This window comes from Lathamus discolor, chromosome 20, assembly GCF_037157495.1.
Source record: "Lathamus discolor isolate bLatDis1 chromosome 20, bLatDis1.hap1, whole genome shotgun sequence".
NCBI classification, from domain to species: domain Eukaryota; kingdom Metazoa; phylum Chordata; class Aves; order Psittaciformes; family Psittacidae; genus Lathamus; species Lathamus discolor.
This window is the reverse complement of record NC_088903.1, coordinates 1,245,421-1,271,291: the sequence shown is the minus strand read 5'-3', so window position 1 is coordinate 1,271,291 and position 25,871 is coordinate 1,245,421. Positions and strand designations below refer to the sequence as shown.

The following is a 25,871-nucleotide window of genomic DNA, read 5'->3' as shown; positions in this document are numbered from 1 at the left end:
GTGTGGTGGGAGCAGGACGGAGGGGCCGTGGCTCCGGGTGTGCTGCAGTCCCGTGGGGACCGGGGGCACCGGCTCCTCCTGCCCTTTCCTGCCTGGCAGCGGCGCCTTCGCCTTTGCCTGCTCCCAGCCTGGAAGCCTCCCCTTAAACCTTCCAGCCTGCTCCTGCTTCCTTTGCCTCATTAAGAGGGGGCTGTGCTGGGAGACGTGCCTGAGGATTGGCGGATGGCAAATGTCACACCAGTCTATAAGAAGGGCAAGAAGGAGGACCCGGGTAGTTATAGACCGGTCAGCCTTACCTCCATCCCTGGAAAGGTGATGGAACAACTTATTCTTGACTCCATCTCTAGCCATATCAAGGATGAGGGGGTCATTAAGAACAGCCAACATGGCTTTATGAGGGGAAGTCACGTCTGACCAACCTTATAGCCTTCTATGAGGAAGTGACTAGGTGGAGGGATGAAGGTAGAGCGGTAGATGTGGTTTTTCTTGATTTCAGTAAGGCATTTGATACTGTCTCTCACAGCATCCTCATAGATAAGCAAAGGAAGTGTGGGCTTGACGATCAAGTAGTGAGGTGGATCGAGAACTGGTTGAAAGGAAGAAGGCAGAGAGTTGTGGTCAATGGCGCAGAATCTAGCTGGAGGTCTGTGACTAGTGGAGTCCCTCGGGGGTCGGGGCTGGGACCGGTGCTGTTTAATATTTTCATCCAGGACCTGGATGAGGGAACTGAGTGCACCCTCAGCAAGTTCGCTGAGGACACAAAACTGGGAGGAGTGGCTGACACACCCGAAGGCTGTGCTGCCATTCAGCGAGGCCTGGACAGGCTGGAGAGTTGGGCGGGGAGAAACTTGATGAAATTCAACAAGGGCAAGTGTAGAGTCTTGCACCTGGGGAAGAACAACCCCATGGACCAGCACAGGTTGGGGGCTGACCTGCTGGAAAGCAGCGAAGGGGAAAGGGACCTGGGGGTCCTGGTGGACAGGAGGATGACCATGAGCCAGCAATGTGCTCTTGTGGCCAAGAAGGCAAATGGCATCTTAGGGGGCATTAGAAAGGGTGTGGATAGTAGGTCAAGAGAGGTTCTCCTCCCCCTCCACTCAGCCTTGGTGAGGCCGCATCTGCAATATTGCGTCCAGTTCTGGGCCCCTCTGTTCAAGAAGGACAGGGAATTGCTTGAAAGAGCCCAGCGCAGAGCCACAGAGATGATGAAGGGGGTGGAACACCTCCCTTATGAGGAGAGGCTGAGGGAGCTGGGTCTCTTTAGCTTGGAGAAGAGGAGACTGAGGGGTGACTTCATCAGAGTTTACAAATATGTAAAGGGTGGGTGTCAGGGTGATGGAGCTAGGCTTTTCTCAGTGATATCCAGTGCTAGGACAAGGGGCAATGGGTGTAAACTCAGCGCTGCCCCAGTGCCACCACTGTGCCCCACTGCAACCAATGCCTCTGGGTGCCCACAGGTCGCACCCATGACTGTTGCCACAACCGTCCCTGTCCGGATGCTGTCGGTGTCCCGGTGCTGGTGGCTGTGGTCCAGCAGGGCCTGGCTGCTGTCCCTGTGCTGCAGCACTCAGGGAGCCTTTCCCAGCCATCAGATGCCACCTCGCTGCCAGCCTGCGAGCTGTCCCCATCCCTGTCCTCAGCATCCCTACAGTGACCCCCTGCCCCCAGCTTCATCCTGGCTGCCTCTTGTGGTGGCATCCGTGTGGACCCCCATGTCCCTTACAGCCCTGTGCCTCCAGACCCCATTTTGTCCATGCTCATGCTGGGGCTGTCCGGGGGCTGTGGCCATGGGTGCCCTGGCCATGGGTGCCCGCGTGTGCAGAGCAGGGTGGCTGTGCCTGTGCCTGGTGCACCCATGGAAGGGTGGATGAGCGTGTGCAGCTCTAGGGCTGCGGCCATGGGCAGGGACCGCAGCGCGGGTGTGCATCTGCCCAGGGCACACACGTGCGAGGGCAGGCTCATGTGTGCTGCACATGGCTGTGGAGGGATGGAAGCGCACGTGTGAGCTTCCATGGGCGCATGGGTACACATGGATGTGCACGTGTGTGTGTGAGATGTGCACACACATAGAATCATAGAATCCTAGAATAGCTAGGGTTGGAAAGGACCTCAAGATCATCCAGTTCCAACCCCCCTGCCATGGACAGGGACACCTCACACTAAACCATCCCACACAAGGCTTCATCCAACCTGGCCTTGAACACCGCCAGGCATGGAGCACTCACAACCACCCTGGGCAACCCATTCCAGTGCCTCACCACCCTAACAGGAAAGGATTTCCTCCTTACATCCAATTTAAACTTCCCCTGTTTAAGTTTTAACCCGTTACCCCTTGTCCTGTCACTACAGCCCCTGACGAAGAGTCCCTCCCCAGCATCCCTATAGGCCCCCTTCAGGTACTGGAAGGCTGTTCTGAGGTCTCCACACAGCTTCTCTTCTCCAGGCTGAACAGCCCCAACTTCCTCAGCCTGTCTTCATACGGGAGGTGATCCAGCCCCTGATCATCCTCGTGGCCTCCTCTGGGCTTGTTCTAACAGCTCCATGTCCTTTTTATGTTGAGGACACCAGAACTGCACACAATGCTCCGGGTGAGGTCTCATCTTCGTGAACAGACTAAATTTTCTCCTTAGGTAATATGTAAGGGTTAAAAACAATTCAAATGCTATAGATCTGACAAGCCCATCAAATAAATAGCATAATAAATCAGTATTTTTTAGCAGGACGTGGCAGTTTCACACGATTCACAACCAGTGACTTGCAATGGTTTTGCACCTGTTAAATCTTAACAACAGTACAGTAACAATTACAAACTTCCCATTTTAGGGACAAAGATGGGCACTTCAGCGATTTCCACACTGTTTAGGTGCAACGAGGAGACCAGACTTTCCACCTTAACATACTGTAATTCAAACTGCATCAATCTGAAGGCTATATCAATGAATAACCCTCTTTTGGATGCTGGGGAAGCTGTTGTATCCTCCAAAGGGCAGCAAAAGTGAGTTCAGAAGGGACTGAGAACAGAACAGCAGGATAATAGTGGAGATAATTGGCAATCAAAATAATTACTCAGTGATTTTTCTCTACTTGCAAGCTTCAGAGAAAGCCACGGCATTTCGTATTGTTCAGGGAGTGCTTTTCTTGTCGGTGAAGGTGTTTTAAAGCACCCTTCTTCCTTCATTTACAGATCCCGACCGGGAAAGCCAGACACGACTCTCCCAACACCCAAATTCCACCAAGAAGCCTTTATATCGAGTACCCTTGTGTTTTTTATACCCTTCCTTTCATTAAAGCCAAAACAAGTGTGCTCAGGTCACACAGTCCTTTTTGTACTCCTGTTGATGTCTTTACAAGTCCAAACACTGACTGCTAATTCCTATAGGAGACCATGGGTCAAGGTAAGTGAAGTCCACGTGGCATTTCCATTCCATGTCCTGGAACGGCCTCCCCTAATTGGAACCAGTTGGGTTTTTAAGTGCCCCCCTTTAACCTTTCAAATCACAAGCTACGGAGATGCCTGTGGTTCCTTTCCTGTGTGTCTGGGGGCACAGACAACAGGGACATTCCTTGCTTCCGATGTTTCTGCTGATTAGAGCTTGAGCTTACAACGTGGTGCCATCCTGCACCGCTTACAGCCAAGAGGTGCGGAGCACACTTCTGATGGAACACACACGACACCTGTCCTGGGTTTACCAGGAGCCGTTTTGCTCCTTCTTAGTAACTGGCGCAAGCTCTGTGTTTTGACTTCCAGCCTGGGAACAGAGCTGATAACACCGATTGGTTTTAGTTGTTGTCAAATAATGTTTATTCTGGCCAAGGACTTTGTGAGCCTCATGCTCTGCCGGGGACGAGGGGAGGCTGGGAGGAAGCAGAGGCAGGACACCTGACCCAAGCTAGCCAAAGAGGTATTCCATACCACAGCACGGCATGCCCAGGATGTAACTGGGAGTTACCCGGAAGGGCACGGTCTCACTTCGGGGGGCTCGAACTCGCTCGGCGGTGGTATCGTGTTCTCTTGCTATTTTCTCTTATCAGTTGGCGGTAGCAGCAGTGATTTGTGTTATACCTTAGTTACTGGGCTGTTCTTACCTCAACCCGTGGGAGTTACATTCTCTCGATTCTCCTCCCCGTCCCTCCAGGAGCGGGGAGGGTTGGGGTGGGGGGAAGGAAAGAAAGAGGGAGAAAGAGAAAAGGGGGGGGGGGGAGTGAGTGAACGAGCTTTTGTGGTAGGGTTTAAACCACGACACCAGATTTCTTCAAAACCCCAGGAGGTATCATCGTTGGTCATTGCATGAAATATTTCCGTTTGGTTCCAAATTTCCTCCAGGTCTGTTTCAATTCTGCCACTTTGATCTATGTAGGAACCATTGATTATGGAACAACCCCCCCTTGTGAACCCAATACTAGCAAGAATGGGTACCACAGCACCTAAGGTGCATGCCCCCTTCCAGTCGGGGTGGAGTATTATGAGCATTTTCTCCGCATAACCCATCCCATCGTTTCCCTTCAGGAACGGGCCACCACTGAACTGCGAAACCATCTAATATTCATAGAGTGATTGCAGTTTGAACAGTGACTTACACCTGTGGCACTGCTTTGTACACAGGTATAATCTTCTTAACCCCGGTCTCCAGGTCTGCAAGGGTGAAATGGAAAATCCAAACCTGTCGCTCTTGTCCCCAATATTCTTTTGAACACCAACAAATAGCAATAACCTCCTTTGCTCAGTCATTCAGAAAAATCGATTTGCCACTGCTGTCCCAGAGAACTTCCTCACCCGATTGTCCCAGTTTGATTTCTGTTTTCAGCCAATGAGTTTCATTATGTTCCTCCTGAACCAGCTTCCAGAGTGGATTATAGGCAATTACAGTGGGCCCATCAGCTATCTGAACCCAGCCCTCTTTGTTTTCCTGTCTTTTCAGATCTTCAGTCAGCTTTTCATCCCCTTTTGAATATCTGGGTTCAGATTTCCCAGTTGTCAGTTTGCCGTCAGGGATTAAGGACATGATTTTACATTGTTCAGATGCTCGTTTGGCTTCCAAATCGGCCAAATTAGTTCCGATTTCCTGATCAGGGTCACCGTGTTGATGCCCTCTACAATACATAACAGCTCCTTCCTCAGGCTGCCGAACAGCAGTTTCTGCAGCACGTTTAATCTGTTTCCCTTGGCTGTTCAAAAGCCCTCGTTCTTTCCAGATGGCTCCGTGTGCATGGGCCACACCAAAGGCGTATTTAGAATCAGCCCAAATATTGATCCTTTTGTCTTTAGCCAGTTCCAGGCTCTCGATAATGCTGTTATTTCTGCCTTCCGGGCAGAGGGGTTTGCTGGTAAAGGTTTAGCTTCTGTTACCTGTCAAGTGGTGGTAAGGGCATATCCTGCCTTTCGATCACCCTTTTTCATGGAGCGGTTCCCATCAGTAAACCAAGAACCAAATCTGGTGGGCTCCAATGCGCAGTCTCTCCAGTGGCCAAGCACTCGTGTGTTAGTGGTTCCTGCAGAAAGGATGCTGGGTTCACCACATCGGTGACCACAATTTCTATATCATCCTGTTCCACAGGGGTGGCCTGGTACTTTGAAAACCGTGAAGGAGATAACCAGTGGGCTCCTTTCTGTTCCAGGGCTGCCGATACAACATGGACACCAGTACAGTCATCTTCTGTCCCAAGGAGAGTTTGCGGCCTCTTCCGTATTCATGAGAACCGCCGCCACAGCCCTCAGGCATCCGGGCCGTGCTCTGCTCGCTTCATTCAGCTCATTCGCAAACGATGCCACTGCCCTTTTCTAGGGTCCCTGAGCCAGGACCCCCGAGGCTGTTCCTTGTTTTCCATCAGAATACAGCCAACAGGGTTGGTTTGCATCCGGAAGTCCCAGAGCTGCAGCTCTCATTTGCTCTCTTCCTGAATTTCTAAAAGCCCCCTCTGCTGCATCAGTCCGTTCCAAAGAGGGAGGGTTTCCTTTTAACAGTTCCTAGCGTGGTCCTACCAGAACACCGTAATCGTGGATCTCAAGTCTGCCCCATACCGTCATTCCCGGGAACATCCGGAGCTCCTTGACGGTCAACGGTCGTGGAGTTTGACAAAGGGCTTCTTTTCCGGCGATTCCAAGTTCTCTCTGTCCTCCTGTTACTTCATATCCTAAGGAGGAAACTCGGGTTTGAATTAGTTGGGCCTTTAATCTGGATCCCCGATAACCGTTCAGTCCCAGGAGCTTCAAGAATCCCACCATCCCCTGGACACGTTCTTCCTCTGTTCCTGGGGCAGTTCCTAGGGCGTCCCCGTATTGTACCAGAGTCCCCGTCTGAGTGGGTGGCTTCCATGATTCTGGCTGTGTGTGCACTGATTTCCAAACATGGCTGGACTGGTTTGAAACCCTTGAGGTAAAACCGTCCAAGTTAATTGGGTTTGTGGGGTGTTCTTGGGAGCGGGCATGGTTGGATTGGGCTTGGAGCATCCTGCTCTATGGAAGGTGTTCCTGCCCATGGAAGGGGTTGGAGCTGGAAGAGCTTTAAGGTGCCTTCAACCCAACCCGTTGCATGACTCCAGGATTCCATGACTCCGCGATCCCACACCTCTGTGCTGCAGTGTGGATGTTCTCTGGTGTATGGATCTTGGGAAGGAGCTGGTGGCACAAGGGAGCTCCACAGCATGCCACAAGCAGAGCATCCTAGAGGGATTCAGAGTATCCCACAAGCAGAGCATCCCAGAGGTATTCAGAGAATCTCATAGGGCTCCAGAGCATCCCAGAGGTATTCAGAGCATCCCATAGGGCTCCAGAGCATCCCACAGGGATTCAGAGCATCCCATAGGGCTCCAGAGCATCCCATAGGGACTCAGAACATTCCACAAGCAGAGCAGCCCATACAGATTCCGAGCATCCCACAAGCAGAGCATCCCATTCGGATTCACAGCATCCCACAAGCAGAGAATCAATCCCATAGGGATTCATAGCATCCCACAGGGATCCAGAGCATCCCACAGAGCTCCGGAGCATCCCAGAGGGATTCAGTGCATCCCACAAGCAGAGCATCCCACAGGGCTCCAGAGCATCCCATAGGGATTCAAATCACCCCAAGCCCATCAGAACACCCCCGTCTCAGCATGCCCCCCCACACCATGGAACCCCTCATGGTCACGCCCCACTCCCCCCCACTGAACCCCCCCCCATGGAACCTGCCTCTCTATGACATCAGCACCAGCTCCAAGGGACCTGCACCCAGCACCCGTGTCCCTGGGGCAGTTGTGCTTTGGGTGCAGTGGTGCTTGCAGCTCCTTGTTGTCACCCTTAGCGGTGCTGGCAGCGATGGCTTTGCTTCGTGCCGTCATCCTGCTGGCCTCGGCCTGGCTGGTGCGAGGCTCCTGGGACAGCTGTGGGTGAGTGGCACCAGGCCCCGGGGCTCCTGGTATTCCACACCAGTGGGATGGTGGGATTGGTGGAGCACCACTTCCTTGCCATCACCCCATGTGGTAGCACAGCGCAGCTATGGGGCACCCCATAGGGTCCCTTGTACCTGCGGCACCAGTGGGGTGGGACCATGCTCGCCCTTCATCGCTAACCATCAAGTGTTGGGCTTCTGCTTCCAGAGGCACTTGCGGTACCCGTCCCATGGCTGATTACTATGGGACGTCACGCATCGTCGGAGGCGTGGATGCGCAGCAGGGCGCCTGGCCATGGATCGTCAGCATCCAGTTCCCCAGGGGCACCGGCTCCTCGCACATCTGCGGGGGGTCCCTCATCACCCCCCAGTGGGTCCTCACGGCTGCTCACTGCTTCGTCGGGCAAAAGTAAGGCAGAGGAGGGATTCCAGCCTTAGGGAATAGCCCAGCAGCAGTTCCCATCCTGTCTGATTCCCCATCCTGGATGCACTGGGAAAAGCGCACAAGAGAAGGCTGCTTCCAGCTTGACAGCCCTTGAGCCTAAGGCACCCTGGGACAGTGCTTTCCTTTGGGAAGCAGCAGGAATATGGCTCCTTCCCACCCCTCTTCTCCTAAGAATGGATTAGAATGGAATGGAATGAGATGGAATGGAATGGCACGGGATCGAATGGATCATGGAATCGGCTGGGTTGGGTTGGAAAGGAGCTTGGGATCACCCACTTCCAACCCCTTGCCATGGGCAGGGATGCCTTCCGTAAAGCAGCTTGCTCCAAACCGGCCTTGAGCACTGCCAGGCATGGAGCATCCAAACCTTCTCCGTCCATGCCATCCCAGTGCCCCAGCACCCTCCCAGGGAATCCCTTCCTTACCTCCAACCTGCAAGTCCCTGTCGGAACCCATCAGCCCTTGTCCTACGGCTCCAACCCCTGCTCTTCCACTCCGTCCCAGCTTCACCACGGATTGGTTTGTGATGGTCGGAATCACGGACCTGGCTTGGGCCAATGCCGAGACCCAGAAGCGGCGGATACGGCAGGTCGTGGTCCATGAATATTACACGGGCATCTCCGGCGGCTTCGACATCGCCTTGGTGGAGCTGGACCAGCCGGTGCAGTGCGGGTACCACGTGCAGCTGGCCTGCGTGCCCGATGCGACGCTCAGGCTATCCCAGCTCTCCGAGTGCTTCATCAGTGGATGGGGCGCGAGGGAGGCCAGAAGTGAGTGCCCGACGGCCCCGTTGGCCTTGGAATGCTGGGTCATGGGTTCATGGAATGGGATGGAAGGGAGGGTAAAGCTCATCCAGGCCTATTGGAGGTTGCTCCAACTGGGGATGGAGTCATCGCAGCCTTCTCCATCCAACCCATCCCAGTGTCCCACCGCTTCATTCTGTTCAACCTGAGCATTTCTGGTTGAGCTGGAAACCATCAGCCCTTGTCCCATCGCTGAAGGTCCCTTCACGTCCTCCTTATGTTGAGGATACTGAGCAAAGAGGATGCAGCCCAGGCCGTGGGGGGTGTTGATGGATCCCATTGAGCTTCTCAGCCCCCAATACCCCAAAGCCATCCCTTGTACCCCCAGCCCTGACCCCCTTTGTGTCCCCACAGCGGGGGCATCGTCCCCATCAGCCCTGCAGGAGGCCAAGGTCCGCCTCATCGATGTCAAGCTCTGCAACAGCACCAATTGGTACCGAGGGGCCATCAAGAGACACAACCTCTGTGCTGGGTACCCGCAGGGAGGCATCGACACCTGCCAGGTAGGGATGTGCCATCGGGGCTCCCTTCTCCTCTCCCATCCGCAGGGCCTTGCTCTGCATCCCCCCTTATCCCAGCTGCGGAAGCGCATCCGCCTCCTGGGCCGTCATCCCTGCGCACAGACCATAGAGGCTGGAGCTTTAAGAGCATCGAGATTCCACCACTAAACCGTGTCATGAGCACGGGTTCATGGAATGGGTTAGGTTGGGAAGGAGCTTAAAGCATCCAGGTGGAAGCAAGGGGCAGGGACGCCTTCCATTAGACCAGGTTGCTCCAAGCCCCATCCATCCTTCTCCATCCAACCCATGCCAGTGTCCCACCACCCTCATATGGAACAACTTCTCCTTATCTCAAGCCACACTCCCCTGTTCCAGTTGGAACCCATCACTCCTCATCCTACGGCTCCAATCCATGTGGAAGGTCCCTCTTCACGCCCAAATGATGAAGGAGAACCCTTCCATCCCCACAGGGGAGAGTGGCGGTCCCCTCCGGCGTTGCCATGGCCACCCATCCCCATCCTCATCCTCTCTCCTTCTCCTCCATAGGGTGACAGCGGCGGTCCCCTCATGTGCCGGGACAAGCGCGCCAACTTCTTCTGGGTTGTGGGGCTGACGAGCTGGGGCCGCGGCTGCGCCAGGGCCAACCATCCGGGGGTCTACACCTCAACGCAGCACTTCCATGAGTGGATCCTCTACCAGCTGGGGATGTTCCGCTCCGCGGGAGCCTCCGCCACGCCCCCGACATGGAGCCACCAGCACGTCTCCCACACTCCCACCCAGGAGACGATGCCGGCGCCCACGGCCTCCAGCATCAGTGGCTTCTGCTCGTTCCCGGTTCGGGTGCTGGTGGAATTCGCCACTCGGGTGCGGGAGTTGCTGCAGGGTCTAGGGGGGAAGAAGACTTGAGGAGCGGCATCGCCTGCAGTTGGCTTGAACTGCAGTAAAGTTGCCTCCTTTTCCCGTAGAGGGGACGCTTTGCACGCCCACCTCTTCTTCTGGTGCATGGGGAGGGATGGGGATGAGGGATGGAGGGCACAGTGGGAAGCGGGAGCTGGGAATCAGGGAATCAGCCAGGTTGGGAAAGACCTTCATGAGCATCAAGTCCAATCATTGCCCTACCATCAAGCCGTGGCATGAAGAAGGAGGGGGGACAGCTTCCATTAGACCAGGTTGCTCCATGCCCCATCCCTCCTTCTCCGTTCAACCCATCCCAGTGTCCCAGCACCCTCACTTCATTATCTCCTACCTGAACTTCCCTGTTCCAGTTGGAACCCTTCACCCTCCTCTCTACACCCAAATGATGAAGAAGAACCCAGCCTTCCATGGTTCTGTTTCATTCCTGCATCCAGCTGGAGCATCCCGCTTCCAGACTTGGGATCTTCCCTTGGGACCTCACACGCTTCAATGCTGTATCCATCCCACCACAAGCACACATCCCAGCTTGCAACACCCATCCCAGCGCACTTTGGACCTCTCCCAGATCCCAGCACTGGTGTCCCCAGTGCCAGGAAAAGGGACTGGGGTCAGCGCTCACCCTTGTCCATGTTCCTGGGTTCCCATTCACCCCTCATCCCACTAAGATCCCAGGAAGATCCTATTAAGATCCCATTAAGATCCCATTAGGATCCCTTTAGGACCCCATTAACATCCCAGTAAGACCCCGTCAGGATCCCATTAGGACCCCACTAGGATACATTAAGAATCCATGAAGATCCTTTAAGATCTAAGGAGGATCCCTTTAGGACTCCATTAATACCCCATTAATATCCCTTTAGGATCCAATTAATATCCCATTAATATGCCTTTAGTATCCCATTAATATCCTATTAGGATGATATTAGGACCCCTTTAGGACCCCATTAAGATCCATTTAGACCCCATTAAGATCCCATCAGGATGCCATTATGACCCCGTTAATATCCCATTAGGATCCCTCTAGGGCCCCATTAAGATCCCATTGGGACCCCATTAATATCTCACAAGACCACCCTCCCGCCCCCATAGCGGCCCCCCCGAATAGGGACACAGTGAGCGGGGGGGGGTGGGGGGGCACAGCCCCTGAGGTAGTCAGTGCGATGGAGGGGGGGTCAGTGGCAGGCTCAGTTTGGCACCGGGAGGGAGGGGATGGGGGGGTCCTGTCTCAGTGGGGCGCCACAGAGCGGCTCCTGTCCCCCCCCCACCATAGCAATGCTCAGTGGGGGGGACGACCCTCATCCATCACCCTGGTGGGGGGGGGCATTAATGTCATGGGGGGGTCAATAAGGGTTGGGGTTTAAGCTTCAAGCCCCAGGGTGATTTGTGGGGTGGCACCCTTAGGCCCATAGAGACCCCCCCCCCACAATGGGGTGGGTGGTCCTGGATGGGGGAGGGGGTGGTCCCAGTCTGGGGGGAGGCCATGGTTGGAAGCATCCATTGGGAAAGTGCTAAAGTGGGGGGGGTGGGGACGGTCATGGGGGGGCACCCATCTCCAGCAGTTTTGGGGGGGGGATGTCCACCTTTTGGGGGGGGCCCAATTACGGGGCGGACGGGGGTTTTGTAGTGGTCTTGATGGGTGTCCCTCCGCTGGGACCAGTGGCTTTTTACAGCCACAAGAGGTTGAGTTGTTACCCCTGTCAAAGTGCATCTGGATCTGCAGTCTCATTCTAGAGCTCAAACCCAGCTGTCAGGGCAGAAAGCGAACTGTTCTTTACCTGTTTATCTGCTAGGGTAGGAGCACGAGGGAAGAACTTGCATTAAGAGTGTTTGTTTTGTTCGGTTCCAGTGGCTCAGACAGTTTCTTATTGATGGAGCCCTTAAGCAGGGGCTGAGCGTGGAGATCCAGAAGAAAGAAGGGGGAGATGTGGGCAGTGGCGGCCATGAGACTGGCGTGAAAAAGAGCTCAGGAATGAGCCCTGAGGCCTTGGTGCTGTGACCAGCCCTGGCCCGAGGAGCTGGGGCCTTGGAGGGCAGAGGATGTGGGGGCTGTGCGAGGTCTGCAGCATGGAGATTGGACTGTTTACCTGGAGAGTTTCACAGGGGCCAGTGAGACGGAGCGTTGTATGGATGTGCAGGTTGGGAAAGCACCGGACAAGGGGATAGAGAGGGCTGGGTTGTGACAAAGGTGGATTTGAGTCTCCTCATCAGCTCGAGTCCGTGCCGTGCTGCGCCCCAGTGCGTGCTGCTGGGATGGATCCCTGCTCACACGGCTCCCACGCACGTATCCGCAGGCAGGCGTGCACATCCATGCGAGTGCACATCTCACACACACACGTGCACATCCATGCATGTGCACATCTCACACACACACGTGCACATACATGCGTGTGCACATCTCACACACACACGTGCACATCCATGTGTACCCATGCGCCCAGGGAAGCTCACACGTGCGCTTCCATCCCTCCACAGCCATGTGCAGCACACATGTGCCTGCCCTCGCACGTGTGTGCCCTGGGCAGATGCACACCCGCGCTGCGGTCCCTGCCCATGGCCGCAGCCCTAGAGCTGCACACGCTCATCCACCCTTCCATGATTGCACCAGGCACAGGCACAGCCACCCTGCTCTGCACACGCGGGCACCCATGGCCAGGGCACCCATGGCCACAGCCCCCGGACAGCCCCAGCATGAGCATGGACAAAGTGGGGTCTGGAGGCACAGGGCTGTAAGGGACATGGGGGTCCACACGGATGCCACCACAAGAGGCAGCCAGGATGAAGCTGGGGGCAGGGGGTCACTGTAGGGATGCTGAGGACAGGGATGGGGACAGCTCGCAGGCTGGCAGCGAGGTGGCATCTGATGGCTGGGAAAGGCTCCCTGAGTGCTGCAGCACAGGGACAGCAGCCAGGCCCTGCTGGACCACAGCCACCAGCACCGGGACACCGACAGCATCCGGACAGGGACGGTTGTGGCAACAGTCATGGGTGCGACCTGTGGGCACCCAGAGGCACTGCTCGCAGTGGGGCACAGTGGTGGCACTGGGGCAGCGCTGAGTTTACACCCAGTGCCCCTTGTCCTAGCACTGGATATCACTGAGAAAAGCCTAGCTCCATCACCCTGACACCCACCCTTTACATATTTGTAAACTCTGATGAGGTCACCCCTCAGTCTCCTCTTCTCCAAGCTAAAGAGACCCAGCTCCCTCAGCCTCTCCTCATAAGGGAGGTGTTCCACCCCCTTCATCATCTCTGTGGCTCTGCGCTGGGCTCTTTCAAGCAATTCCCTGTCCTTCTTGAACAGAGGGGCCCAGAACTGGACGCAATATTCCAGATGCGGCCTCACCAAGGCTGAGTGGAGGGGGAGGAGAACCTCTCTTGACCTACTATCCACACCCTTTCTAATGCCCCCTAAGATGCCATTTGCCTTCTTGGCCACAAGAGCACATTGCTGGCTCATGGTCATCCTCCTGTCCACCAGGACCCCCAGGTCCCTTTCCCCTTCGCTGCTTTCCAGCAGGTCAACCCCCAACCTGTGCTGGTTCATGGGGTTGTTCTTCCCCAGGTGCAAGACTCTACACTTGCCCTTGTTGAATTTCATCAAGTTTCTCCCCGCCCAACTCTCCAGCCTGTCCAGGCCTCGCTGAATGGCAGCACAGCCTTCGGGTGTGTCAGCCACTCCCAGTTTTGTGTCCTCAGCGCACTTGCTGAGGGTGCACTCAGTTCCCTCATCCAGGTCCTGGATGAAAATATTAAACAGCACCGGTCCCAGCCCCGACCCCCGAGGGACTCCACTAGTCACAGACCTCCAGCTAGATTCTGCGCCATTGACCACAACTCTCTGCCTTCTTCCTTTCAACCAGTTCTCGATCCACCTCACTACTTGATCGTCAAGCCCACACTTCCTTTGCTTATCTATGAGGATGCTGTGAGAGACAGTATCAAATGCCTTACTGAAATCTAGAAAAACCACATCTACCGCTCTACCTTCATCCCTCCACCTAGTCACTTCCTCATAGAAGGCTATAAGGTTGGTCAGACGTGACTTCCCCTCATAAAACTATAACTACCCGGGTCCTCCTTCTTGCCCTTCTTATAGACTGGTGTGACATTTGCCATCCGCCAATACTCAGGCACGTCTCCCAGCACAGCCCCCTCTTAATGAGGCAAAGGAAGCAGGAGCAGGCTGGAAGGTTTAAGTGGAGGCTTCCAGGCTGGGAGCAGGCAAAGGCGAAGGCGCCGCTGCCAGGCAGGAAAGGGCAGGAGGAGCCGGTGCCCCCAGTCCCCACGGGACTGCAGCACACCCGGAGCCACGGCCCCTCCGTCCTGCTCCCACCACACTTGCCCATCTTGGAGGGTGGCTACGAGGAGCTGGTGCAGGCAGCCAGATGTGTGCCAGCGCCCACGTGTGCCAGAGCCCACATGTGCCTTGGCAAGGCAGCAAAGGGGGTCAGGGGGTGCAAGGGACAAGTGCGGTCCCAGGGTAGGGATGCTCAGAGCTCTCTGCCCCAGGCCTGGGGCTTTGCAAGCAGCCGGAGCAAGGGGGACACAGAGAGCAGGGCGGCAGCAGCAGGGTTTTAGCAAGGGGGGAACAGCACCGAAGCACCCAAAGCAGCAGGGGCTGGGCCTGCACTCCAGGACACGGCCCAGGCTGGACGCCCCCAGCACAGCAAAGGGGCAGAAGGCACCCGCAGGAACCCCTGCATGAGCGGGGAAGCCACGATGGAGCTCAGCCCCAGGAGCAAGGGCCTTTGCCAGGCCCAAACCCAGCTCCCCCCAGGAGGGGGGCAAGAAGAAGCAGCCGATGTCTCTGCTCAGCCCTCTGCTTTGAACCAAACTATTTATGAACGACAATAGATCATCTGCTGCAAAACACATCCAGGGCTGGGCTGGGAATGGGGGACAGGGAAAGGGGGACAGGGAATGAGGACAAGGAATGGGGGACAGGGAATGGGGACAGGGCAGGGACTTGGGGGTGACTGTGAGGAGAAGAAACACTTAAGGGGAGCGCTGTGGGGCTGCAAGGAGGACGCAGAGGAAGGAAGAAATCTGGTAACTGGGTTAGGGACACGGGGAGGGATCCGGGAGCCGTCAGCGCAAGAGCTTCATTGGCTGGGGGCGGGCGCAAGGGGTTGGGGACACTTCCTTGGGTCTCCTCCTGCTGCCCTTCCGGGTGCTGTTCCCCCAGCGAGGCTCTGAGGAAGACAAGAGCAGAGAAACAGATGAGGCAGCTCCTGGGCAACAGCAGCAAACCCAGAGCCCCTCCTGAGGAGGATCCAAGCTTCCTCCTGATTGGGAGGAAACTCCAGGAACAAACTTGCCAGCAAAGTTTTCAAGCTGACAAGCAGGTATTCTTTATTGCGGCGCCGGGAGACACGGGGGAGAGCTCCTCCTAACGTGTGTCTCTCTGTTGCTCCACAGGCTGTCCTTATCTAGTCCCTGGGCACACATACATTACGTCATTTTCCAGAAAGCTCCCCGCATGCGTACAGAATTGTGGCGGTGGTCTCTGAGGGTCGTTTACTTCCTCCAACAATCTTCATCACTTCTGGCAGCCTTTGGAGCATGCGCAGTAGATGCTCATACCAGTTTAATTGGTTCGTTAGCACAGGAGACATAATAATCCTCCTATCCTCCTACTTATCAGTTAGTTTAACTGTAGCCCATCCTGGACACCTGCCATTCCCAGATACTCCTTATCCCTGTGTCCTGCTCTTCTAGCCTGTTTTTCTTAAAACTCTGTCAACTATAACAATTTATCTTGCACAAGAATGCTCAGTGTGTTCTCCAGCTGCACTCTATTTTTTTTCTATGTACCGTGCACTTCAGTAATTTTCCATTGCTACTGTTACAAAGTCATCAAACTTAGCATTACTTAAAACTGATTCTAAAGGTTTTTATATTCCATTTTGTGATTTTCTGTCCCCCTTGTTTCAAATCCCCCCTTTTTCTGTCCTTTTGCAAATTCTTTTGCAACATTTTATATATTACCATTACCATCAAAAGTCTTTTGAAATAATTTCCCGTTTCTACTTGGCGCTTAATTTCACTCCTTTTCCAGTCTTCATAATTTATCATAGCATTTACAACACCAGAGAGAACATTGTATCATACCACAAGTAATCAATAGTAAAATAATTAACACCAATATAGCTGCAACCAGTTGCCTCAACCAGGAGAGATCAGGTAATCATGAAGTTAACCCTTTCCATATTTTTTTTCAAAACCCCAGGAGGTGTCATCCATGGCCATTTCATGAAATATCTTAGTTTGTTTCCAAATTTCCTCCAGATCTGTTTCAATTCTGCCACTTTGGTCTATATAGGAGCAACAACTTTCACTGATTATAGAACAAACCCCTCCTTGTGATGTCAATAACATGTCTAGAGCCATTCGGTTTTGTAATACCACCTTAGATAGGCTAGTTATCTCTCGTTCTGCCTGGATTATATCAATGTTTTTACTTTCCATTTCCTCTATGGTTGCTGAGATATTTATAATTCACTTATTCCCAAAGATAGAATTAGCCCTCTTACAAAACTATGAAATGCAGTGTGCTGTTCAATAATAGGGTTAAACCCTTGCTTAATCTGTTTAGCAAAATTGGGTATTACAGCACCTAAGGTGCATGCCCCCGTCTAGTTGAGGGCTAGAGTCTTATAAGCATTTTCTCCACATAACCAATACCATCCTTTCCCTTTAGGAATGGGCCACCACTGAATTACGATACCATCTATATTAATAGTGTGATTGCAATTTGAATGGTGACCTACATCTGTGGCATTTAAACAAGCATGATCTCCTACCCTGGTTCCCAGTGTAATACATCTTTGTGCACAGGTGTAATATTTATTACCTGCATTAAGATTAACTATTCCAAATTTTAACTTTCCCTTCGAATACAGATTGCTAGTGTTCACCCACAAATTTGTCCATGAGACAGTGTTAGGAATTGGAACTCCAATGGGAGATCCAGGCTTTCTCCTGATTTAGGCAACTGTGCACACACCCAACAGTCACTACGATTGAAAACCTTAGTGATATTCTGCACTAATTTCAGGTATAAGTTCTGGTCCCAAGCTTGTGCTCCGGTTATCATATGAGTCCTAATTGTGACCGACGCAATTTCACACGCAAGGGTCCTGAAGGCTTGACCTGCCATGTCTTCTCTGGCTCTGGTGCTTTCTTTATTCTTGAGTAATGTATTCAAGCAGGTTGTTCCTTTATCTTCACTGCTGTAAAGGTGGTCAGTAATCTCTGGTACGGTCCGCTCCACTTCTCCTGTAGAGGATCTCCAGAAAAATTCCTAACATAAACCCAGTCTCCAGATCTGAAAGGGTGGATCGGATAGTGTGGGAATCGCCCAGAGACGAGCTCATCAGATGATGACCAACAACTCTCGTTTATTGCTAAGCAGATGGATACTTATAGACCTTGCTTGCATGTTTATAGTTTGGTTACAGAGAGATCATTGGCTCATAGCTTTTACATGTTACAAGATCATTGGTTTGTAGCTTCTACATTTTTGCAGCTACACCGTGCACCCCCCCACCATCCTCCTTCTCATGCACTTATCACTTAGTGGCCTTGGCTGTGATTGGTCATAGTATGTTGCTGTTTGCCGGTGTCCTTCAGTTCCTCATTATCTGGCGTGAGAGGTTTGCACCATGTTCTACACAGATGTCTTGTTTCAGCTCGTTGACAGGAGTGTGACCTTTTGACCTTTTTCGACAAGCCAATCCTCCACACCCATTCAGCACCGTTACCCATTCAGCACCGTTACCCATTCATCACCCTTACGCTCAGCCCCTTGGACAGACCTCCCGTGGGTCAACACAGCCCCACAACACCAGCCCTTACACCCTGGGTTAGGTGCACGTGCCCATCCCACACCCTCCGCCACTGTCCCCAGGGGCCATCCATGTCCCCATCACCACCCTGGTACCCAGCAGTACCTGGTCCCCAGGGCTACCCTGGTCCTGGTGACCACCCTGGTCCCTGGGGACACCCCGATTCCCACATTAGTCCTAGGTGGCACCCTGGTCCTTGTTCCTACCATGGTCCCCATCACCACACTGGTCCCCAGAACAAGCCTGATCACCATCCCCGCATCCACCCTGGTCCTGGCGATGCTCCTCACACCCATCCCCAGTGGCCACTCTCAATCCTGTCCCAGCGGCCACCTTGGTCCCTGGGGGCATCCTGGTGGTCCCCCTGCTCCCCATCACCACTCTGCTCTTGACCATCCTCCTGGTCACAGCGGCCACCTTGAGCCCACGCCTGCTCCAAGCCAGGCAGCTCCTTACTTGTGCTGGAGGCTGCCGAGGTCCTGGCTGAGGTTGTCCCTCTGCGTCTCCAGATGGGCCTTGGCAGTGGCCAAGTGCTCCACGCGGCCCCGCAGCTCACGCAGCTCCTCCCGGTAGACGTCGGCCACACGCGAGGGCTCCTGGTCCCGCGCCTGGTTCAGCTCCAGCGCCAGCCCCCGGTTCTGCTGCTCCGGCAGCCGGACCTTCTCGACGGAGCTGGCGAAGCGGTCGTTGAGCTCCATCAGCTCCACCTTCTCCTTGCTGCGCGTCTCCCTGAACTCCGAGTTGAGCACCGTGGCCAGCGAGAAATCCATCCTGCCCGTGCCCATGCGGGGACCCAGCCGGGTGCTGCAGGGCGCCCGGAGCCGCGCTGGGGAGCTGGCGGGCAGCACCCGGTGCAGCGGGGCGGCAGTACTGGAGCGGCGGCTGTAGGAGGACAGGCGCTGGCTCTCCATGCTGATGGGATGGGCGCGATGCGCCGGGATGAGGGGTTTTATGGAGCCCCGTCCCCCCCGTCCCGCCGGCACTGGCCACTGGCCACAGAGCTGGAGGGATGGCACAAAACCCAGCCTCTGCGGCGCCTGCAGGGGTGAATGTGCCTTGGCACCCGGCCTGGGCACCGGGAACCGCCTGCCCCATCCACAGGCTCTGCTGGGATCCGGGGAGGGCCCGCGACAGCCGGCATGGGGAGCACAGAGCACGGCCATCCCTACCCATCCCTTCTCCATCCCCATCCCGGCTCCATCCCTACCCATGGGGCAGCCGGAGGGTTTGCTGGGCGCAATGCCCTGGGGACACGGGGTGCTGGGTCCGAGGTGTCACAGGGTGCCCGCTGCAGTGCCAGGGCTGTGCCTGCACCCTGGGGATCCATCCAGCAGCGTCTTGAGGTGCTCAGGGTAGGGAGAGCCCCTGGGCAGGCTCAGGGGTGGGTGTGCACCCCCCCGCCATGCACACACACGAGGCTCTCCTGTGGTTCTGCCGCCTGATGATGCTGATGCTGACCTGGATGCTCCTTTGGAGCTGGGGCCTCTGGATCCGGGCAAGGAGCCTGGTTCACATCCCCCACATCCTTATGACAAACGGGCAGCTGTAAAGGGAGAAGGGAGAGGGGCAGGGATGCGGATGGACTGAGAGCTTTCCCGGTGGCGTGTGTGCCGGAGCAGGACCTGCCGTGGGAAGGTCTCTGCTATGCTCTTATGAAAGATACCAGGCGAATGGTGACGGACCATGGACCCGGGGCCCCATAGAGAGCTCATTTGACAGGGTCTCTCTGGGATACTCACGTACCAGGGGCTGGCACATACAAATAGATCCATGTTGCCATCGACACTGGAGACTTTTCCAGCCTGATCGTCCATCCTCACAGGGTCCTGGCGCCATGTTCTGTGCAGGGGGCTGTGGAGTGGCGTAATGATGGTCCGGGTTTTGTGTTTCAAACACTGTCATTGTGGGGAGTGTGCTTGTGCGATCCCATGCGTGTGTCTGTGTCCGTGTGCGTGTGTGTTGGTGGCAGGCAGTGTTCTGTGTGCTTTCTGTTGTCGGGTTCCCGTGTTAGTTTTTAAGGGGTTGGAAGCGGCAGTGCGGCCCCCTCAGCTGTTGCATCACCGTGTGCAAAAGAAGCTGCCCCCCGATCCGCTTCCCAGCGCTCCAGCGGTGGCACGGCCGGGATGGACACCGGAGCCGTGCAGTGAAGGAAAATAAATCCAAACCCTTTCCATCTATGGGAGCACTGGGGCAGTTTGTAGAGACCCCACAGACAAGGCCTAAAGAGCGCCTGCAGCACGCGGGGCACACGGGAGGAGCCCTGCTCAGTGTGTTTAAAGTGACCTGGGGGTGAATCCAGGGCTGGGAGGAACGGATGGATCGGGTGACACCAGAGCTGCTGGCTGGAACAGCGAGAGGGGCAGCGCAGCCCCAGCTCCATCAGCCCCATCACCTCCATCAGCTCCATCAGCTCCATTAACTCCATCAGCCCCATCAGCTCCGTCAGCCCCATCACTTCCATCAGCTCCATCAGCTCCATCAGCTCCATCAGCCCCATCAGCTCCATCAGCCCCATCAGCTCCATCAGCTCCAACATCTCCATCAGCCCCATCAGCTCCATCAGCCCCATCAGCTCCATCAGCCCCATCAGCTCCATCAGCTCCAACATCTCCATCAGCCCCATCAGCTCCATCAGCTCCATCACCTCCATCACCCCATCAGCTCCATCACCTCTATCAGGATCTCTATCTCTTCTTTCCTCTTGTTATTTCCTTTTTCATTATTATTATTGGCGGTAGCAGCAGTGATTTCTGTTATACCTTAGTTACTAGTTACTTAGTTACTAAACTGTTCTTATCTCAACCCCTCCTTCTTCATGCCACGGCTTGATGGTAGGGCAATGATTGGACTTGATGCTCCTGAAGGTCTTTCCCAACCTGGCTGATTCCCTGATTCCCAGCTCCCGCTTCCCACTGTGCCCTCCATCCCTCATCCCCATCCCTCCCCATGCACCAGAAGAAGAGGTGGGCGTGCAAAGCGTCCCCTCTACGGGAAAACGAGGCAACTTTACTGCAGTTCAAGCCAACTGCAGGCGATGCCGCTCCTCAAGTCTTCTTCCCCCCTAGACCCTGCAGCAACTCCCGCACCCGAGTGGCGAATTCCACCAGCACCCGAACCGGGAACGAGCAGAAGCCACTGATGCTGGAGGCCGTGGGCGCCGGCATCGTCTCCTGGGTGGGAGTGTGGGAGACGTGCTGGTGGCTCCATGTCGGGGGCGTGGCGGAGGCTCCCGCGGAGCGGAACATCCCCAGCTGGTAGAGGATCCACTCATGGAAGTGCTGCGTTGAGGTGTAGACCCCCGGATGGTTGGCCCTGGCGCAGCCGCGGCCCCAGCTCGTCAGCCCCACAACCCAGAAGAAGTTGGCGCGCTTGTCCCGGCACATGAGGGGACCGCCGCTGTCACCCTATGGAGGAGAAGGAGAGAGGATGAGGATGGGGATGGGTGGCCATGGCAACGCCGGAGGGGACCGCCACTCTCCCCTGTGGGGATGGAAGGGTTCTCCTTCATCATTTGGGCGTGAAGAGGGACCTTCCACATGGATTGGAGCCGTAGGATGAGCAGTGATGGGTTCCAACTGGAACAGGGGAGTCTGGCTTGAGATAAGGAGAAGTTGTTCCATATGAGGGTGGTGGGACACTGGCATGGGTTGGATGGAGAAGGATGGATGGGGCTTGGAGCAACCTGGTCTAATGGAAGGCGTCCCTGCCCCTTGCTTCCACCTGGATGCTTTAAGCTCCTTCCCAACCTAACCCATTCCATGAACCCGTGCTCATGACACGGTTTAGTGGTGGAATCTCGATGCTCTTAAAGCTCCAGCCTCTATGGTCTGTGCGCAGGGATGACGGCCCAGGAGGCGGATGCGCTTCCGCAGCTGGGATAAGGGGGGATGCAGAGCAAGGCCCTGAGGATGGGAGAGGAGAAGGGAGCCCCAATGGCACATCCCTACCTGGCAGGTGTCGATGCCTCCCTGCGGGTACCCAGCACAGAGGTTGTGTCTCTTGATGGCCCCTCGGTACCAATTGGTGCTGTTGCAGAGCTTGACATCGATGAGGCGGACCTTGGCCTCCTGCAGGGCTGATGGGGACGATGCCCCTGCTGTGGGGACGCAAAGGGGGTCAGGGCTGGGGGTACAAGGGATGGCTTTGGGGTATTGGGGGCTGAGAAGCTCAATGGGATCCATCAACACCCCCCCACGGCCTGGGCTGCATCCTCTTTGCTCAGTATCCTCAACATAAGGAGGACGTGAAGGGACCTTCAGCGATGGGACAAGGGCTGATGGTTTCCAGCTCAACCAGAAATGCTCAGGTTGAACAGAATGAAGTGGTGGGACACTGGGATGGGTTGGATGGAGAAGGCTGCGATGACTCCATCCCCAGTTGGAGCAACCTCCAATAGGCCTGGATGAGCTTTACCCTCCCTTCCATCCCATTCCATGAACCCATGACCCAGCATTCCAAGGCCAACGGGGCCGTCGGGCACTCACTTCTGGCCTCCCTCGCGCCCCATCCGCTGATGAAGCACTCGGAGAGCTGGGATAGCCTGAGCGTCGCATCGGGCACGCAGGCCAGCTGCACGTGGTACCCGCACTGCACCGGCTGGTCCAGCTCCACCAAGGCGATGTCGAAGCCGCCGGAGATGCCCGTGTAATATACATGGACCACGACCTGCCGTATCCACCGCTTCTGGGTCTCGGTATTGGCCCAAGCCAGGTCCGTGATTCCGACCATCACAAACCAATCCGTGGTGAAGCTGGGACGGAGTGGAAGAGCAGGGGTTGGAGCCGTAGGACAAGGGCTGATGGGTTCCGACAGGGACTTGCAGGTTGGAGGTAAGGAAGGGATTCCCTGGGAGGGTGCTGGGGCACTGGGATGGCATGGACGGAGAAGGTTTGGATGCTCCATGCCTGGCAGTGCTCAAGGCCGGCTTGGAGCAAGCTGCTTTACGGAAGGCATCCCTGCCCATGGCAAGGGGTTGGAAGTGGGTGATCCCAAGCTCCTTTCCAACCCAACCCAGCCGATTCCATGATCCATTCGATCCCGTGCCATTCCATTCCATCTCATTCCATGCCAGTCTAATCCATTCTAAGGAGAAGAGGGGTGGGAAGGAGTCACATTCCTGGTGCTTCCCAAAGGAAAGCACTGCCCCAGGGTGCCTTAGGCTCAAGGGCTGTCAAGCTGGAAGCAGCCTTCTCTTGTGCACTCTTCCCAGTGCATCCAGGATGGGGAATCGGACAGGATGGGAGCTGCTCCTGGGCTATTCCCTAAGGCTGGAATCCCTCCTCTGCCTTACTTTTGCCCGACGAAGCAGTGAGCAGCCGTGAGGACCCACTGGGGGGTGATGAGGGACCCCCCGCAGATGTGCGAGGAGCCGGTGCCCCTGGGGAACTGGATGCTGACGATCCATGGCCAGGCGCCCTGCTGCGCATCCACGCCTCCGACGATGCGTGACGTCCCATAGTAATCAGCCATGGGACGGGTACCGCAAGTGCCTCTGGAAGCAGAAGCCCAACACTTGATGGTTAGTGATGAAGGGCGAGCATTGTCCCACCCCACTGGTGCCGCAGGTACAAGGGACGCTATGGGGTGCCCCATAGCTGCGCTGTGCTACCACATGGGGTGATGGCAAGGAAGTGGGGCTCCCCCAATCCCACCATCCCACTGGTGTGCCCCTGGCTGGGAGCAGCAGCATCTCCCTATGGAATAGCAGGAGCCCCGGGGCCTGGTGCCACTCACCCACAGCTGTCCCAGGAGCCTCGCACCAGCCAGGCCGAGGCCAGCAGGATGACGGCACGGAGCAAAGCCATCGCTGCCAGCACCGCTAAGGGTGACAACAAGGAGCTGCAAGCACCACTGCACCCAAAGCACAACTGCCCCAGGGACACGGGTGCTGGATGCAGGTCCCTTGGAGCTGGTGCTGATGTCATAGAGAGGCAGGTTCCATGGGAGGCGGTTCAGTGGGGGGGAGTGGGGCGTGACCATGAGGGGTTCCATGCTGTGTGGGGGCATGCTGAGACGGGGGTGTTCTGATGGGCTTGGGGTGATTTGAATCCCTATGGGATGCTCTGGAGCTCTGTGGGATGCTCTGGAGCCCTGTGGGATGCTCTGTTTGTGGGATGCACTGAATCCCTTTGGGATGCTCCGGAACTCTGTGGGATGCTCTGGAGCCCTATTGGATGCTTTGAATCCCTATGGGATTGATTCTCTGCTTGTGGGATGCTATGAATCCGTATGGGCTGCTCTGCTTGTGGAATGCTCTGAGTCCCTATAGGATGCTCTGCTTGTGGGATGCTCTGAATCCCTATGGGATGCTCTGCTTGTGGGATGATCTGAATCCCTATGGGATGCTCTGCTTGGGGGATGGTCTGAATCCCTATGGGATGCTCTGGAGCCCTATGGGATGCTCTGAATCCCTGTGGGATGCTCTGAAGCCCTATGAGATGCTCTGAATACCTCTGGGATGCTCTGCTTGTGGGATGCCTTGGAGCTCCCTTGTGCCAGCGTCGCCCTGCTGTGCCCGGGGGGCCTCCAGAGCTGCACTGCCCAACTGCAGCGCAGCAGCAAGAGCTGTGTGCAGCCCTCCCACATCCCAGGTGAGCCCTGTGCTCCTCCGCACCCAGGCAGGCACCCAGGGAAGCCCTTTCCCTGCAGCGTGATGGGCGCTGGGAGTGCTCCCTGCCTCGGTGAGCTGCTGCTGTGCCAGCCCCGTTCTAGTCTGGGGGGGCAAACACCTGGGAATGGGATGTTTGGTGCTGCTGGAAGAGGCCGTTTGGGGTTTGCTGTTCCTGGCTGCAGCCACAGCCTTGGGAAGGGCCCTTGGAGAGGGGTGGGAAGGAGTGAAACAAGGGGGACAGAAAATCACAAAATGGAATATAAAAACCTTTAGAATCAGTTTTAAGTAATGCTAAGTTTGATGGCTTTGTAACAGTAGCTATGGAAAATTACTGAAGTGCCTGGTACATAGAAAAAAATAGAGTGCAGCTGGAGAACACACTGAGCATTCTTGTGCAAGATAAATTGTTATAGTTGACAGAGTTTTAAGAAAAACAGGCTAGAAGAGCAGGACACAGGGATAAGGAGTATCTGGGAATGGCAGGTGTCCAGGATGGGCTACAGTTAAACTAACTGATAAGTAGGAGGATAGGAGGATTATTATGTCTCCTGTGCTAACGAACCAATTAAACTGGTATGAGCATCTACTGCGCATGCTCCAAAGGCTGCCAGAAGTGATGAAGATTGTTGGAGGAAGTAAACGACCCTCAGAGACCACCGCCACAATTCTGTACGCATGCGGGGAACTTTCTGGAAAATGACGTAATGTATGTGTGCCCAGGGACTAGATAAGGACAGCCTGTGGAGCAACAGGGGGAGACACACGTTAGGAGGAGCTCTCCCCCGTGGCTCCCAGCGCCGCAATAAAGAATACCTGCTTGTCAGCTTGAAAACTCTGCTGGCAAGTTTGTTCCTGGAGTTTTCTCCCAATCAATCTGGCGACCCAGATGGGACCCTCTCTGCTCGGCTGCAGGACCCACTGAGGACAGGGCTCCCTAGGGCCCTCGGGAATTTTTCCCGGAGGGACCCCTCGACTCATTCGGATCACTGCAGGAGCAGACAAGGACCATCTTCATCAAAGGTATTCTTTTCTTTTGTATGGTCTGTAAGGTGCAGGGGCATCTTGCATAAAGACTGCATTGGTAATTGGGTTGGTTTGGTAAGCGTACGCAAGGTTTGGAAGCCTTCCGTAAATCGAGATATAGGAAATCTCGTGGGTAAAGGCGAATACCCGGCTGCTAGCGTCCGTCTGGTATACACCCACAAGAAGCAGGGGGCTTCTTGTGGTTTGGGTCCTACAAAACGCAGGGGGTGTCTTGTGGAAATGGTTTTGGATCTTGTTGGTATTTGATTTATTTTGTGGCTTGTTACGTTAAGGATTTTGGTCGTGTGCTTTGGTATTGGTGACAGGATGCTATAACTGTGTTATTAACTGTTGTTTG

General features: G+C 55.3%; 2 protein-coding genes across 2 annotated transcripts in view; one reads left to right on the top strand and one right to left on the bottom strand.

Annotated features, from left to right (window-relative positions):
- Positions 1-20,924: 20,924 nt before the first annotated feature.
- On the bottom strand, positions 20,925-23,986 carry LOC136024271 (acrosin-like). The gene is made up of 4 exons (XM_065699486.1): positions 23,171-23,986; positions 22,365-22,630; positions 21,828-21,976; positions 20,925-21,284 (listed from the first exon to the last, which is right to left on the bottom strand). The coding sequence occupies exons 1-4, from the start codon at positions 23,470-23,472 to the stop codon at positions 20,925-20,927; spliced, it is 1,077 nt and encodes a 358-aa protein (XP_065555558.1). The 5' UTR covers positions 23,473-23,986.
- Positions 23,987-25,315: 1,329 nt separating this feature from the next.
- LOC136024269 (acrosin-like) overlaps positions 25,316-25,871 on the top strand; it is a 29,670-nt gene continuing 29,114 nt past the window's right edge. Inside the window, exon 1 of the mRNA XM_065699484.1 lies at positions 25,316-25,510. The gene's annotated coding sequence lies outside the window, so the exon portion shown is untranslated. The remainder of the gene's footprint in view (positions 25,511-25,871) is intronic.

Excerpts from the sequence above, each read along its gene's own strand:
- LOC136024271 (XM_065699486.1), bottom strand. The coding sequence starts at position 23,472 with ATGGGGCACCCCATAGCGTCCCTTGTACCTGCGGCACCAGTGGGGTGG. Across the intron at positions 22,631-23,170 it reads CACTGCTTCGTCGGGCAAAA|CTTCACCACGGATTGGTTTG; the intron begins GTAAGGCAGAGG and ends ACTCCGTCCCAG. Across the intron at positions 21,977-22,364 it reads GGGCGCGAGGGAGGCCAGAA|CAGGGGCATCGTCCCCATCA; the intron begins GTGAGTGCCCGA and ends GCGTCCCCACAG.